Genomic DNA, 16,094 nt, shown 5'->3' with positions numbered 1-16,094 from the left:
TTGGATTTCTCATCATACAGAGCAGATAAAGATAATCTAGGAATCTCCAACATGTGTGGAGTTGCAAGTTTCTCATAGAAAGAGAGAACCGAACTGTCTGTACTGATCCTCCTACTACTGTTCACACTATAATCTCGGTCAAGGGATGATGAAAACTCTTCAAAGAAAACGTCATCTTCTCTTGACAATGACCTGTGAGAGAGCCCAATCAATTCAAGAATTGTAGTCTCTGGGAATATATAAACAAACATGATGTAACGGGTTTAGGGTAGATTACATCTCAGAAGGAGCCTCATCCGTGTTGCTGCGCGGTGACAATACTGGTGCGGTCCCTGAAGAAGGAGATGGCAAGGCCTGAGGTAAAGGCCGAGAGGCTGACCTTACATTAGATAGTCTTCCCTTTGATATGACATATACAGTGCAGAAGTCTGGAGCCCATCTCATCACATTACTTGGAATGTCATCAGCCTTGAACAGCCTTCAAAAATCAACACCATTTTGGAGGATTTCAGTACAAGATTTGAGTATTGATTTCAGAGAAAGAGAGAGAGGTAGCAATACTAGTTTTGTGACCTGGTAATGCTATTCTTCAATGAGGCGCCTAGCAAGAATGTGGAAATACAATTCTGGCTAATATATTCGATCAAGGCTTTCGCAACATCCTGTTCTTCCAGCAAAACTACTTCGCTTTGTATCTAAATATATACATTATAAATCAGAGAGGCACCAACCAAGGCAGGTAAGAAAAAAGAAACAAAACAGAGCTCATACTTACATTTCTTCGCATACAAAGACAGCGCAATGCAAGAAACCTCGAACTTCGTTTACCATTGTGTTGTCTTTGATCAGATAACTCATCATCTGTGTGAGATCCATTTGCATTCAGAGAAGATCTTTGGACGACATGAACGAGTTTTACTGTCCCGTCTCGGGGTATGTAATGGTCCACAGCCCATTTTAGAGCTTGGCAGCTTGTTTTATCGTTGTCAATTGCAATAGCTATAGTCCCTTCCCTTGCTTCATTTCTCTCCATATTTTCTCTCATATTCGAGATCATTGCCACTCAAGAAACTGTTATATTGACAAATTATATTGCACTAATAAAAAAAGGTGCCACATTTGACACCTAAACTTTTATCAATGAACATGTCAATCAACAGGAACTCAGAGGAAGATTCTGAGTTGAGCCAATATGAGATTTACAAAAGACTTTAAAAGAGAGATATAAATTAATAAATAATAAAAAGCCATTCATACCACTTTGGGACGAGAAACGGAACCTAGCTAAAAATAGTACTGTTGTCAAAACAAGAGTTAAACGCAGGGACAAAAACTAACTCCAGGCAACCAACAACAACAAAAAGAAACTGTTGTTGAAACATAAAACCACCAGCAGTATGTTTTCCAAACAACATGCATGTATACTAGAACGAAAAAACAAAGTCAAATTTCCCCAGCCCGTGTTGAAAACACTTCTTGTTAGGAACTGATGATGATATAAAGATATCAAATCATATACTACTATATATATGCGAATTTGTTTGGGAGGTGAGTTATCTCAACCAATTGTGAAAGAGATTTCATTTTGCACTTTCAAGAACTGAGACGTGATCAACCATTCCAGAATGGATCAGTCAGGACAACAGAAACAAGTTTCATCTATCAATGTATGCATCAACAATTCTCCACGAGAATTGCACCTTAAAAAAAATCGAACTAATAAAAACAAAACTCAACAACACAGAATCTTAATTATTCCTTCTTTCTTGATCAAGAAGATTCTGGATATTTCTCAAGGCGGCCATAAGCAAACTCAAATCTGGTCATAAGTTTCAAAAATCAAAAGGATATATCTTTATTTTTGTATCGTTTATCACTATGTCAAGAACCTTTATATCTATTCTCCATAACTCTAAACGGAGGAGTAAAGTGCTGGCCAAGTATTCTCATGTAAACACAGAACAAACCCGTCTTCAGCAGCAATGCACCAAGTCCTATCCTATAATATAATATAGAGGCAACGATTACTTAAAGCATTGAAATTTTAGCTGCTGACGTGGAGGGCGATTTTCCAAGCGATTAGGGTTTTTTGCTTCCTTTCCAAGTTTTGATGTCACAGGCGGATCCGCCGCCTCGGGACACCGAGATCTGTGCACCGGGGAGGGTCTCGGCTCCTTCACTCGTTGTGGAGGAGAGTCAAGGTAGTTCCGTGAAACATTTGTCAACAGAGTTAGGGCTATCAGGGGACGATGTAGCAGTCAGAGATTCAAAGAGTTCGGGTGTGGGAGAACAAAAACTGTGGTTGAAGATGGCACAAAAGCATACGTTCAAGAAGCAGGAGTTCGTTATATCGGAAGTTGATGGAAAGCAGCGTGTGGTTGTTCCCAGGGATGTGTTTGTTGATGCAAAGCCCTTATGGGAAGATTTTGTACTCGGAAAGTTTCTCAATGAAAAATCACCGCATGTGGGCAAGATCCACATGATAGTGAACAAGATCTGGAGATTGGGCGACAAATCATCTCTTATTGATGTTATGGTAGTTAATGATACGACTGTTAAGTTCCAGATTCGTAGTCAAAGTATCCGGCACAGAGTTTTAAATCGGGGTATGTGGAATATTGGAGGTATTCCAATGCTTCTCTCTAAATGGACGCCTTTTGAGGCGCAACCGGCACTCACATCTGTTCCCCTCTGGGTTGTAATGAAGAATGTGCCGCCAACCATGTTCACAAACAAGGGGTTACAGTTTTTAGCAAGTGCAGTGGGCACTCCGCTCAGATTACATCAAAAAACGGAGGATTGTACAAGTTTTGAGGAAGCACAAATCCTTGTCGAAGCAGATCTTACAAAGGTTCTCCCTGTGGAGTACCACTTGGCTGGAGAAGAGGAGGGGGAGTTAGATGTAGCGGTTCAATACTCATATCCTTGGCTGCCTCCTCAATGTGGCCACTGTAAAAAATGGGGACAATTGCAGAGCGCTTGTTTAGCAATCGGCTCACATAGTGTACCAGCGAAAGCGGTAGCGATTGTGGACTCGAGTAACATCATTGGCACTCCTCTGCGGGTGACTCAAGAACAGCCAATAAGGTCGGAGGTGATCACAGAAGTTGACGCCAGACCTACCACGAGGGCTCCCCTGGAAGACACGGAGTGGCTAACACCGCAAAAAACTGGCAACAAGTCTCTGCAGAGCCCGAGTAAACAGAATGGTCAAATGCAATATGGTGATATTTTGCTTTTATCCAATTCCTACTCGGTATTGAGTGACAAAGGGGAGGATGGTGAAGAGGAGGGTGTAGAGGATGGTGACAAGGTGGTTGATGTTACTAAGACAGGGGTGGTGGATACTACTATGTCGGATACAGTTCACACAGTGGCTGACTCTGATGCGCATGTAGACCAAACTGCAGACTCAACTGCTGCTACAGGATTTGGAAAAAAAGTACGGGGTGTGAAAGCGAGTATTCCTCTGCGTGAACCTATCCCGCGAGCTTCAAAGGATTCCCATAAGTACGTTTCGAATCAATCTACTCAGCCTTCACGTGATCAGAGTAGGTTGAACCTCCAACTTTAATTATGTCGAGCTTCTTTTGGAATGTTCGTGGTTTCAATAAAATGTCTAAACATTCCATTGTTCGAGATTGGATAAAACAAAATGGGTTTCAGTTTGGTTGTCTGTTAGAGACGAGGGTCAAGGAGAATAAATCATCTCGTATACTTGAATCAGTGTTTCCTGATTGGTCTTCCTTAACGAACTACACTTTCAATCGTCGAGGAAGGATTTGGGTGGTGTGGAGTTCTAGTGTACGAATCACACCTTGTTATACAAGTGGTCAGCTGATTACTTGTTCAGTTCTGTTGGAAGGTACAAAGACAGAATTTTTTGTTTCATTCGTTTATGCGGCGAATGGTGTTGAGGAGCGAAAGGAGTTGTGGGAGGATTTAAAGCACCATCAAAACTCTCCATTGTTTCGTAATAAACCTTGGATGGTTATGGGGGATTTTAATGAGATTCTAACTGGTGAGGAGCATTCACTCTATGACCAACTGCCTATTGTGTCCCAGGGAATGCGAGATCTGCAGGAGGTGGTGGAACAATGTTCTTTCATTGATATGCAGACTCATGGTCCGTTATACACTTGGTGTAACAAACGTGAATTTGGTCTAATCTGCAAAAAACTTGATAGAGTCCTTGTGAATGATACATGGCTTGCTGAGTATCAACAATCTTATGGTGTTTTTGAAGTTGGAGGTTGCTCTGATCATTTGAGGTGCAGAATCAAGATAGGGGGTGACAAGCCTAGACTGAGGCGACCTTTTAAGTTCTCTAACGCTTTGGTGATGGATGCTAATTTTTTGCCTTTGGTGTAAGATTATTGGACAAACACGGAGCACTTATACCATTCCACTTCTGCACTATACCGTTTTTCAAAGAAGTTAAAAGCAGTAAAGCCGCAAATTAAACAGTTGAGTCGAGAGAAACTTGGTGGCTTGGAGCAGAAGGCAAGAGAGGCTTTTTCGCATCTCTGCACTTGTCAATTAGACACCTTGCAAAATCCTACAGAGCAAGCGATGAGGAATGAATCAGTGGCTTATAGTTGATGGCTTTTTGTCACTGGTTTGGAGGAACAATACTTGAAACAGAAATCGAAATTACACTGGTTAAAGGTGGGTGATGGGAACAATAAGGTGTTCCATCGTGCTGCAAAAGCCCGAGAGATTCGAAACTCTATTAAAGAGATCCACTGCCCTGATGAATCCATAGCAGACACACAAGAGACGATTAAGATTGAGGCTGAAAGGTTTTTTCGAGACTTTCTTGGCTATAAATTGCTTAATTACCAGGGGATTGCAGAGGCAAAGTTTTCAGGATTGATAAGTTATTGTTGCTCAGAGTTGGAACAAGCAAGGTTGGTGAAAGATGTTTCTGAGACAGAGATACACGCAGTACTTTTCTCTATGCCAAAGGATAAAAGTCCAGGGCATGATGGTTATACTGTTGAATTTCTTAAGGAGACATGGTCGATCATAAAGGAAGACTTTGTTACTTCGGTTCAGTCTTTTTTTAAATTTGGTTTCTTACCAAAGGGAGTCAATACCACCATTCTAGCATTGATACCAAAGAAGAAAGAGGTTAAAGATATGAAGGATTATAGGCCAATCTCCTGTTGTAATGTGATTTATAAGGTGATATCAAAGATCATTGCAAACAGACTCAAACTGCTTTTTCCGGCATTCATATCACCTAACCAATCCGCTTTTGTCAAGGATCGTCTCCTTTTGGAGAATGTCCTTCTGGCCTCTGAGATTGTTGCAGATTATCACAAGGATAAAATATCTCCACGTAGTGCTGTTAAGATAGACATCTCAAAGGTATTTGATTCAGTTCAATGGCCATTTCTGCTCAGTATACTCCACACACTCCACATCCCATCGCAGTTTGTTAAATGGATAGAGCTCTGCATTACCACAGCTTCCTTTTCGGTTCAGGTAAACGGAGAGTTATCTGGAATATTTCGTAGTGAGCGAGGGCTTCGTCAAGGCTGCTCTCTATCCCCCTATCTCTTTGTTATTTGTATGCAAGTGCTATCCGCCAAGTTAGACAAAGCGGTTTCAGAGGGGAAGATAGGATATCACCTGAAATGTCAGAACGCCAGACTCACCCAGTTGTGTTTTGCTGATGACTTATTGGTCTTCATAGATGGAACGAAAACATCAATCGAAGGTATTCTTCAAGTATTTACAGAGTTTGCAGCGGTTTCGAGTCTGAATATTAGTTTGGAAAAATCTACTCTCTATATGGCCGGGGTTAAACCAAGTGATCAAGAACTGATCCTACACTCCTTTCCGTTTGCATCGGGCACTCTACCTGTCCGCTACCTTGGTCTATCCCTCCTCACCAAGCGTATGACAACTTCAGACTATACACCACTCATTGAACGAATAAGAGCAAAGTTTGGCAGTTGGACAGGGCGGTACCTCTCTTTCGCGGGTCGGCTCCAACTTATTAGCTCGGTAATATATAGTTTGACAAACTTCTGGATGTCTGCTTTTCGATTGCCCAGTGCATGTATAAAGGCGATAGATGGTATGTGCTCTGCTTTTTTGTGGTCGGGACCTTCTTTAAATGTGAAAAAATCAAAGGTTTCATGGAATGATGTGTGTCTCCCCAAGGAGGAAGGAGGTTTGGGTTTATGCTCATTAAAGGAAGCTAACACGGTGAGTTGCTTAAAGCTGATCTGGCGACTTTTAGCATCAAATTCCCTCTGGGTTGTATCGCTTCAGACTTACATGCTCAGACAAGGTTCTTTTTGGTCTCTTAAGGCAAACACTACCTCTGGTTCCTGGATGTGGCGCAAGCTACTTAAATATCGCCCTTTAACAGTCAATTTGGTCCGGTATGAGGTTAAGAATGGAGAAACAGTTTCCTTTTGGCATGATAGTTGGTCGCCACTGGGATGCTTAATTGACATTACCGGGCCAAGGGGTACTATTGATATGGGAATCACTCTCCATGCAACGGTAGCGGAAGCTCTCTCTCACCGCCAACGACCGCACAGAGTGGAACACCTGAATCAGTTTGAGACAGCTCTGGCAAACATTCGCAGCAGAGGACTTGTTGAAGAAGCAGACGTAGTCCTCTGGAAAGGCAAAGGTGGTCAATTCAAGACAAAGTTCACCACCAAAGAAACCTGGGGGAATACTCGACACCCGAGGCAGAGGGTGTCGTGGGTGGCGGGAGTCTGGTTTTCTCACGCCACGCCAAAGTTCTCCTTCATTGTTTGGTTAGCCACTCTTAATCGCTTAGCAACTGGAGATAGGATGCAACACTAGCACACGCAGGTAGATATCTCCTGCTCTTTGTGTCATGCACTGCTGGAAACAAGAAACCACCTCTTCTTCTCTTGCCCCTACTCGACTGCAGTTTGGACAGGTCTCACCTCGAAACTCCTAGCACACCAGTTCTCCACAGACTGGACAACAAACTTGGCTCTTCTCACAGACACTTCCTTGGAGAAGACAACTCTGTTCTTACTGCGGTATGCTTTCCAGGCATCCATCCACACTCTTTGGAAAGAACGAAATAATCGCCGCCATGGGGAACCATCGATACTACCTGCTCTGTTTCTTAAACGTCTGGACAGGCTTATCCGCAACCGGTTACTCTCTCTTCCAACTAATGGAAATCACTTGGACTACATGGCTAAGTGGTTAGCAACACGCTAATTCATGATCACAAGCTGTTCTTGTTTGTAGATTACCTGTTCTGTTTTAAACTTTAAACACTTGAACCACTTTAAATAAACATCTTAAGATTTTGTAGCACTTGATGTAAAAACGTTTTTTTTTCGAATAAATTTTACATTTTATTCAAAAAAAAATATATAATATAGAAGAGAAGCTCATGACTTACATACATCATGTCTTCAAGGATAAAGCCGACACCTTAGTTTTGGCATAAAACCTCTAGGATTGAGAATTCAAGAAAAGGTTTGTTAAGAAGAAGAAAATAAACACTCATTCTCATTTCTCTTAATCCAATCGATTACATCGGAGCCTCTTAGGCAGTAAGAGGGTTTTGGTTAATAGACACTAAACCGAGATAAAATTCTTCGGTTTGGTTGGTTTAGTTAAAAGTTCCAAAATTAATTTCGGGTTGAGGTCAGCGACTGGTCTGGGTGGGGTGCGCACATTAGCCCCCCCGCACGAAAGAAACAAACACGAAAAACAACATCTCTCGGCATCTTCTTCTTCGTTATCTTCAACCTACCCTTTGTCTTACCTCGATCCTCTCTCTCTCTCTCTCTCTCTCTCCTTCCCCTCCCTCGTCTTCTCCATACCAACACAACACAACACAAGAGGTCTCCTTCGATTTCTCTATATCTCCTTCAATTGAACTTTTTTTCTGGGATTTTTTTTGGTTTACAATTTTATGTGTTTTCTTTAGTCGGTGTAATTGTGCGGTGGAGAGGTTCTCACTTTCACTTTCTTCTTCTTCTTCTTATCCTTTGGGATTTCTTGAGCTTTTCTCTGATTCTACTTTTTTTGATTGACCCAAGTTTTGCTTCTTTGAAGCTCGTTCAATTGCTTTAGTAATGGAATGTGTTTTGCTTAGCTCTCTCTTTTTGGGTCAAATTACTAAAATATCTCTACTGATTTCGAATCTTAGGTTTATTGGATTCCGTTGTCATCTCATCCATAGAGATTCATTGAAGGCAGATGGCGTTATATTTCCCTATGCAACTTAAAGATTTTTGGCTGCTGTGTGTTAACCCTTTTTTTTGTGTGTCTGCTTGGAATAGGTAGTAATGAAAGGCTTCAAAGACTGGGTTTTTGCTCTATCCAACTCAATGGCATCATCCAGACCACTTTTGGGAAGTGACCCTTTTTTCCGTGACCCTCATCATGAACTGGAGGATAACCATTGTATGATCTCTCTCTCTCTCTTCTTTTCCACATTATCTTTTTTTACAATGAGAACAAGATTATGAGATGGGTGTTGTGGATTTATTACCTCTTAAACTCATCTGCTTAACCTCTTCTTGTGCTTTATGACCATATATCCTCGTTATGCCAGTCACTGTTTTTTTTCTTCTTCTAATATCATCAATAAGGCACTTCCTGTGGTTTACTTTACTTGTTTCTGAACTGCTTCAGTAGCTTTCGTTGCTATGTCCACTTCTTTTGTAAATTGAATTGGACTTTACTTTCTCATATTTAGGTTGATTATATGATTCTTCTCAAAATTCTCTCTTCTTGCTGTTTTTTTTTTTTTGTTTTCTTTGACTAATAGTCTAATAGCTTTCACTTTTATTTTTAGCTCACGCACCTGCTGCACCAGAACCAGTGACGCGCTCGGAAGCACCATGTTCAACCAGTGGTGATGTAGAAATTCAGCTTCCTCTCTCTCAGCAACAAATTCCACTTGAAAGCTTGTACCAGTCAAGTATTGATCTTAACGGAAAGAAACATAATCCACTAGCAAAGATTGGTGACCTCCAAGTGCAATTCTTACGCCTTGTTCAAAGGTTTGGGCAGTCACAGAATAATATTCTAGTCTCCAAGGTTTTATATCGGGTACACCTTGCGATGCTGATACGAGCCGAGGAATCAGAACTCAAAACAGTAAAACTCAGGCAAGATAAGGCAAAAGCTCTAGCGAGGGAGCAAGAATCGTCTGGCGTACCGGAATTGAATTTCTCACTTCGAATACTAGTCCTGGGGAAAACAGGTGTTGGCAAGAGTGCAACCATAAACTCTATTTTTGGTCAGTCCAAAAGTGAAACTGATGCTTTCAGACCGGCCACAGATCGCATAGAAGAGGTTGTGGGAACTGCTAATGGAGTTAAAGTAACCTTTATTGATACCCCTGGTTTTCACCCACTGTCATCTTCTAGCACAAGAAAAAACCGAAAGATTCTGCTCTCTGTCAAGAGATACGTTAAGAAGCGTCCACCTGATGTAGTTCTTTACTTGGATCGCCTTGATATGATTGACATGCGATACAGTGATTTCTCCCTCCTGCAGCTTATAACTGAAATCTTGGGTGCAGCCATATGGTTAAACACGATACTTGTAATGACACATTGTTCAACTGCTACAGAAGGACGTAATGGACAATCTATGAACTACGAGTCATATGTGGGCCAGCGCATGGATGTGGTTCAGCATTATATACATCAGGCTGTATCTGATACAAAACTAGAAAATCCTGTGCTGTTAGTTGAGAATCATTCGAGCTGTAAAAAGAATCTTGCGGGTGAGTCTGTTCTTCCAAATGGACTGGTATGGAAGCCTCAGTTTATGTTTTTGTGCGTTTGTACCAAAGTTCTTGGCGATGTCCAATCTCTACTAAGGTTTCATGACAGCAGTGGCCTGGGACAGCCAAGTAGTACCCGAACAGCTTCCCTTCCTCATCTTCTTTCAGTGTTTCTGCGCCGTCGCTTACAATCAGGTGAAGATGAAGCAGAGAAAGAGATAGACAAGCTTCTGAATTCAGAATTAGAGGAGGAAGATGAGTATGACCAGTTGCCTACAATCCGTATTCTTGGGAAATCCCGGTTTAAAAAGCTGTCAAAGTCTCAGAAGAAAGAGTATCTCGACGAGCTTGATTACAGGGAAACCCTTTATCTGAAGAAGCAATTGAAGGAAGACTTCCGTAGACGACGGGATGAAAAGCTAAATGAAGAGGAAAATCTCAATGACTCTGAACAGAGCGACCAAGCAGCTGTTCCACTGCCTGACATGGCAGGTCCAGACAGTTTTGATTCGGATTTTCCGGCTCACAGATATCGATGCGTTGTGGCAGGTGACCAGTGGCTCGTGAGACCTGTCTATGATCCACAAGGTTGGGATCGCGATGTGGGATTTGATGGTATAAATATTGAGACAGCTGCAAAAATAAAAAGGAATATGTTTGCATCAGCTACAGGACAGGTGAGCAGAGACAAGCATCATTTCACTATCCAATCGGAGACTAATGCAGCTTATACTAGAAACTCTAAAGAACAGACGTTCTCTGTAGCTCTTGACCTTCAGTCATCAGGAGAAGATCTGGTGTACTCGTTTCAGGGCGGCACAAAGCTTCAAACATTCAAGTACAACACAACTGACCTTGGAGTCGGTTTGACATCTTTTGGTGGGAAATACTATGTGGGCGGAAAGCTTGAGGATACCTTATTGGTTGGGAAGAGGGTGAAGTTAACTGTGAATGCAGGTCAGATGAGGGGTTCAGGGCAAACAGCACACGGGGGAAGCTTTGAAGCTTGTATCAGAGGGAGAGATTACCCGGTCAGAAATGAGCAAATCGGTTTGACAGTGACCGCTCTGTCTTTCAACCGAGAGCTGGTCTTGAACTGGGGCTTACAGACTCAGCTTAGACCAGCCAGGGGCACGAACATAGACGTCAATATAAACATGAACAATAGGAAGATGGGGAAGATAAACGTGAAACTCAATAGCTCTGAGCACTGGGAGATCGCTTTGATATCAGCTTTAACGATGTTAAAGGCTTTAGTACGGCGGAGGAAGAGTGAAATGACAAAGGAAAATGAAGAAGAAGAGTTGTGAGTTGTCTTCGTTTCCTGATTTCTCTAAAAAATTAGGTAGACAAAATATATATTTTGGACATTTATAAATAGATAACTGTTGTAAAAGATGTTTGGAAGAAACAGAACATGCACATCTCCTTCAAATGTCAAATGTTATACTCATGTCTTGTTGATGATAACTGGTGTGCAAGAGTCTCGTTAGTCTAGTGTGATGTTTATGTGGTTGTTAGAACGTATGGCTCTCTAGTATGACGCAAGGTGATAGTCATTTGTTTATCACAAGAGGTAGAGGGTAAAGACAATGATTTTTATACTGAAACATGTTCAAGGAAAAGGAAAAAAATATATATATATATATATATATATATATTAATCTTTATTTATGATCGTGGTTGTGTAGCTTTGAACAGTGCTAGTTATTTCTTCAAGATTGTGGTTGTGTAGCTTGCACATTTGTAATGCAGTTTTTTTAGCAAGTACTGTACCACTTGATGGTTAATAGGGGGAAAAGTTGAACCTTTAAACACTTGATGGTTAATAGAGGGAAAAGTTGAACCTTTAAACAGACAGTTTTAAGTATCAGTATTTAATGAAGGTTGTTGTTTTGTAAACTATGCAACTTCTAAAGATGCGGATAGAGCCATTAGAGCACTGCACAATCAGACCACTCTTCCGGGAGCTTCTACCATCAGTCGTCGTCACAAGACAAGATAGTCTTCTTACCGCAGAACTCAGCCACCTCCGGTTTCTTCAGGTTAGGTTTGGTCGCCAAATCAAGGCCTCCTCCTCGAAGTTTGTCTTCATACCAAAGCTTCTCTACAAGGTCATACTTGGGTGGGAGAGGGTATGGAGCTGCTATCTCTGCCAATTGAAGAGAAATCTTAAAGTAGCGTAGACGTTCACCATTCTTCTTTTCAACAGCCTCCTCTGCTTCCTCAGCAGAAGCAAACTCAATAAACCCACAGCCCACATGATTACCCCTGTGGTCTACAATAAGTCGAACACGGACAACCTCTCCAACATCTTCGAAGAAAGTGACAATATCTGATAAGATAGTATGGCAAGAGAGACCGGAAACAAAAAGCGTCTTCTTTGTTACCGCAAATGGCTCAACAAAATCGGGAGTTTCATCAAGTACTCCTTTCACTGTCTCGTTTTCTTCTTCCAACGGAAGGCTTTCTTGTCTAAGGTAGTCTTCGTACCAAACATTGTAATCTATGCAATACTTATACTTAGGTAGATGGTTTGGAGCCTCAAACACTTGAAGAACAATCTTGCGATCATGCAAATATTCACCGTTCTTCTTTTCCAACGCCTTCTCAGCTTCGTGATCAGAAGAAAACTCAACAAAGCCACAACCCACATGCCTGCCCTTTTTGTCTGAAATAAGTCGAACATGAACAACTTCTCCAACATCTTTGAAGAAATTGATGATATGTGATATTTCAGTTTGGGGAGAGACATGGGAGACAAAGATCGTCTTTTTCTGTACGGCAACCGCCTCAACCGCCTCATCATGTTCTCTCATCAAACAAATCTTATGACCATGCAAATATTCATCATCATTCTTCTTTTCCAGAGCCTTGTTTGCAAGGTGAGCAGAAGCAAACTCAACAAAGGCATACCCCAAATGCTTGCCCTGGTTGTTCACAATAAGTCGAACACTAACAACTCTCATACCTTTGAATAAACGTTTGATATCTGATATTTTAGTGTAGGGAGAGAGATTGGCGACAACGACTACTTTCTCATTGTAATGAAATCCTACGTGGCTTTCTCGTCGAATGTAGGTTTTAAACCTAGCATCGTATTCTTTGCAATACTTGGGCACAAGGTATGCATCCGACTTGAAATCAGCCATATAAAGTAAAATCTTATGACCATGCAAATATTCACCATACTTCTTTTCCAGCGCCATCTTTACTTGGTTAGCAGAAGCAAGCTCAACAAAGGCATAGCCACAATGCTTGCCCCGGTGGCCTATCATAAGTCGAACATGAACAACGTCTCCAACATCACTGAAGAAAGAGATGATATCTGATACTTTTGCTCCGCGAGGGAGGCGGCAAACAAAGAACGTCTCATTTGTTACGGCAACTGCCTCGGGAATGGGAATGGGAATGGGAATGCCATCATCAAGTCCCTCCACTATCTCCTTAACTGAGATTAAATTAGCCTCAGCCGTTGTCTCATCCTTACGTCTCTTCAGAATCGGTTTGTTCTCCAAATCATCTTCAAGGTTTCGCTTACCAAATAAATTAGAACTGGCCATGGATGGATGAATATGAAAACAGCGACGGTCGTTTATTTTCCGGGAAGGGTTCAGAGCAGCCACCAAAAATAAGCTATATAAATTGTAAATAATAAACCCTAAAGATCTCTCTCCATGAATGATTGAATGGATTAAGTAAAGATTTTAATTTACATTTTTATGAAGTCTTATGTTTTGTTAACTTTGTTCGCCGTTTATGTAGTGCTTGATTTTTCACTTTGTCCAGAAAACTTCTACGAGTCAAAATAATAATAATTGGGTATTCAAACTATGACGGGCCCAAGTAATTAGATGGGCCTAATGATAATAAGGCCTCAAAGGGACACTAGGGTTTATACACACTATATATTTAAGAGCTCCGCCTCACTACTCAACACCGCGCAGCTAAACTTTGTTGGAGAAACCCTAATAGGCGACAATGGGTACGAACGATCTCTCCTCTCTCTCTCTCTCTCTCGATTCCGATTTCTCCACTTGTTCGATCTCGTCTCTGTGTATGCTATTGAATGTATTTGATGTTAGAATCTGATGTATGTAACCTGATTTATCTTTAGGTATTTCTCGTGACTCAATCCACAAGAGGCGTGCCACTGGAGGCAAGCAGAAGCAATGGAGGAAGAAGCGAAAGTGAGTCTTTTTACATTTTCTCGTTTTTCAGATCTCTCTCGATTCATTTTTCTGCTACGCTCGTCTTATGTTAGAGTTTGTGAATCTTCATTTCTTATACGCTTTAGAGTGAGTCCGATGTTGTGATCTGTTAAATTCGAGTGTTTTGCCTTGAGTATATTCGGAAACTGTAGTTTACTGGAATTATTTAGCGAGATCATATATAGTATGAGATTCTTCATAATCTGGTTGTTTCTGGGGTCGTGATACATATCTCTTTGTTTTAATGGTGTTATGCAACTGGTTTGTAATGGATTATGATTTGGGGTTTGTGAAGGTACGAGATGGGAAGGCAGCCAGCCAACACCAAGCTCTCAAGCAACAAGACGGTCAGAAGAATCCGAGTTCGTGGTGGAAATGTCAAGTGGCGTGCGTTGAGACTCGATACTGGTAACTACGCTTGGGGAAGTGAAGCTGTTACCCGCAAGACCAGGGTTCTTGACGTCGTCTACAATGCCTCCAACAATGAGCTTGTCCGTACTAAAACACTTGTCAAGAGTGCTATCGTTCAGGTTGATGCTGCTCCATTCAAGCAATGGTATCTCCAGCACTACGGTGTTGAGGTTGGCCGCAAGAAGAAGACTGCTGCCACTACCACCAAGAAGGATGGAGAGGTTAGACCATTTTAACATTTTATTCATTTGCTTTTGATGTTTGTGTCTGTTCAATGTTTCGTTTTAATCATATTTTTGTGGTAGTAATACAAAAACTTATGATATTACAATACATTGTTTGCAATATTTAGGATGCTGATGAGGCAGCACCAGCTATTCCTGAGGAGACCAAGAAGAGCAACCACGTCAAAAGAAAGATTGAGACTCGTCAAGAGTCTCGCACCCTTGATTCACACATTGAGGACCAATTCGCAAGTGGACGTTTGTTGGCTTGTATCTCTTCAAGGCCCGGCCAGTGTGGACGTGCTGATGGGTAAATTCATCTCGTGCCTTGGCTCTTTATGTTAGTTAGTTGAATTCTCCTTGAATACGTTTTGCTGATGGGTCTATTTATTTGTTGTTTGCAAATAATTTGCAGATACATCTTGGAAGGTAAAGAGTTGGAGTTCTACATGAAGAAGATCCAGAAGAAGAAGGGCAAGGGTGCTGCTTAGATTCTGTTCTATGCTTTTGTCTTGCAACATGTTTTAAAGTTTTCAATCTCAATTGTCTGAGAAACTATGTTTTTGGATTAGCTTGTCGTGGTATTTTCCATGGACTCCCGTCAGTTATTATGGTGCAATTACAATGGTTTTGTCTCTGATCATTTTTATTTTTATTATTACTGATGAATCTGGTCTTTTTACAAATATAATTAAAGTTAGTTTCTTGTGAAACTGATTAGCAAGGAGACTCGTGAGTTCTTCAGAATAAACAATATACTACTAGATATTTTTGTAAAAGAAATGGATAGAGTTATGAAAAGAAATCGTGAGTTTCATTTTATTTGAATTTTTAGATTATCTCTGTTCGACGAGGCTATAAGCAGGTAATCGTTGATCTAAAGCAGTGGGCTGAAACAATATAAAATCTAATTTAAGCCCAAAGATCCAAGTCCAGGCCATGTACTCGAACAGTGTATGCACTACGAAACCATAGTGTGATAGTGAAATGGGTGAGTTTTGTTTTTTTGTTTTTTTTTTATAGTAACAGAATGGGAAGAGATCATAACGTAATTTGGATGAACTCAAGAAAAAAGAAAAAAACAAGCAAATTTGGTAGCAGAAAAATCAGTTTGTAACAATAGTTTGGTGGAAACAGTACCTTATAACATATGTTGTTGATTTTGTGGGTTGTGAAGATATTAATTAGTTTATCTGTTGTAAACTTGTTAGAACCCAAATGAAAATATCTCACTAGTGGTCGTAATAAAAAATCGATAATAAAAGTAGGATCTTAAAAAAAAAAAATCCACCGCAGAGAAGAATATTCTTTTTATTTTTTATTTTAGTTTTAAGAAAGATATTTTTTTCCAATTAAGAGAAAAAAAAAGACAGAAAAAAAGAAAGAAGAAAATAGAAAAGAAAGGATATGAGCCGTTCGAAACGGATGCGTGTCTGATGTCCAGAGAGAGAGCTGTGGTGTTCGTCACTAACCCCACACTCACAGCTG

At 40.9% G+C, this 16,094-nt stretch overlaps 4 protein-coding genes across 5 annotated transcripts; 2 read left to right on the top strand and 2 right to left on the bottom strand.

Moving 5' to 3' along the window:
* LOC104709241 (U-box domain-containing protein 51-like) lies at positions 6-1,033 on the bottom strand (the record flags this gene model as incomplete). Its single annotated transcript, XM_010425889.2, has 4 exons — positions 776-1,033; positions 574-695; positions 278-478; positions 6-192 (listed from the first exon to the last, which is right to left on the bottom strand). Coding segments are annotated over exons 1-4 (768 nt in total), but the record flags the coding sequence as incomplete, so codon positions are not given.
* LOC104706381 (translocase of chloroplast 90, chloroplastic) lies at positions 7,703-11,276 on the top strand. Of its 2 annotated transcripts, XM_010422570.2 has the most exons (4): positions 7,703-7,862; positions 8,171-8,216; positions 8,304-8,427; positions 8,822-11,276. In XM_010422570.2, exons 3-4 carry the CDS (start codon positions 8,310-8,312, stop codon positions 11,068-11,070), a joined length of 2,367 nt encoding a protein of 788 aa, XP_010420872.1. In that variant the 5' UTR covers positions 7,703-7,862; positions 8,171-8,216; positions 8,304-8,309; the 3' UTR covers positions 11,071-11,276. The 2 variants fall into 2 exon arrangements, with proteins under 2 accessions (XP_010420872.1, XP_010420871.1); XM_010422569.2 differs by lacking the exon at positions 8,171-8,216.
* On the bottom strand, positions 11,740-13,323 carry LOC104709240 (uncharacterized RNA-binding protein C328.05-like). Its single transcript, XM_010425888.2, has one exon. The coding sequence runs from the start codon at positions 13,321-13,323 to the stop codon at positions 11,740-11,742; it is 1,584 nt and encodes a 527-aa protein (XP_010424190.2).
* On the top strand, positions 13,673-15,261 carry LOC104706380 (40S ribosomal protein S8-1). Its single transcript, XM_010422568.2, has 5 exons — positions 13,673-13,745; positions 13,878-13,950; positions 14,267-14,603; positions 14,735-14,916; positions 15,022-15,261. Exons 1-5 carry the CDS (start codon positions 13,742-13,744, stop codon positions 15,095-15,097), a joined length of 672 nt encoding a protein of 223 aa, XP_010420870.1. The 5' UTR covers positions 13,673-13,741; the 3' UTR covers positions 15,098-15,261.

Source organism: Camelina sativa, chromosome 8 (assembly GCF_000633955.1).
Source record: "Camelina sativa cultivar DH55 chromosome 8, Cs, whole genome shotgun sequence".
NCBI classification, from domain to species: domain Eukaryota; kingdom Viridiplantae; phylum Streptophyta; class Magnoliopsida; order Brassicales; family Brassicaceae; genus Camelina; species Camelina sativa.
Note: the sequence above shows the minus strand (reverse complement) of the source record. Positions and strands in the feature narration are given on the sequence as shown.

Coding starts and splice junctions, on each gene's coding strand:
- LOC104706381 (XM_010422569.2), top strand. CDS start 8,310: ATGAAAGGCTTCAAAGACTGGGTTTTTGCTCTATCCAACTCAATGGCA. Junction 8,428..8,821: donor TGAACTGGAGGATAACCATT/GTATGATCTCTC, acceptor TTTTATTTTTAG/CTCACGCACCTGCTGCACCA.
- LOC104709240 (XM_010425888.2), bottom strand. CDS start 13,323: ATGGCCAGTTCTAATTTATTTGGTAAGCGAAACCTTGAAGATGATTTG.
- LOC104706380 (XM_010422568.2), top strand. Junction 13,951..14,266: donor CAATGGAGGAAGAAGCGAAA/GTGAGTCTTTTT, acceptor GGGTTTGTGAAG/GTACGAGATGGGAAGGCAGC. Junction 14,917..15,021: donor CAGTGTGGACGTGCTGATGG/GTAAATTCATCT, acceptor AATAATTTGCAG/ATACATCTTGGAAGGTAAAG.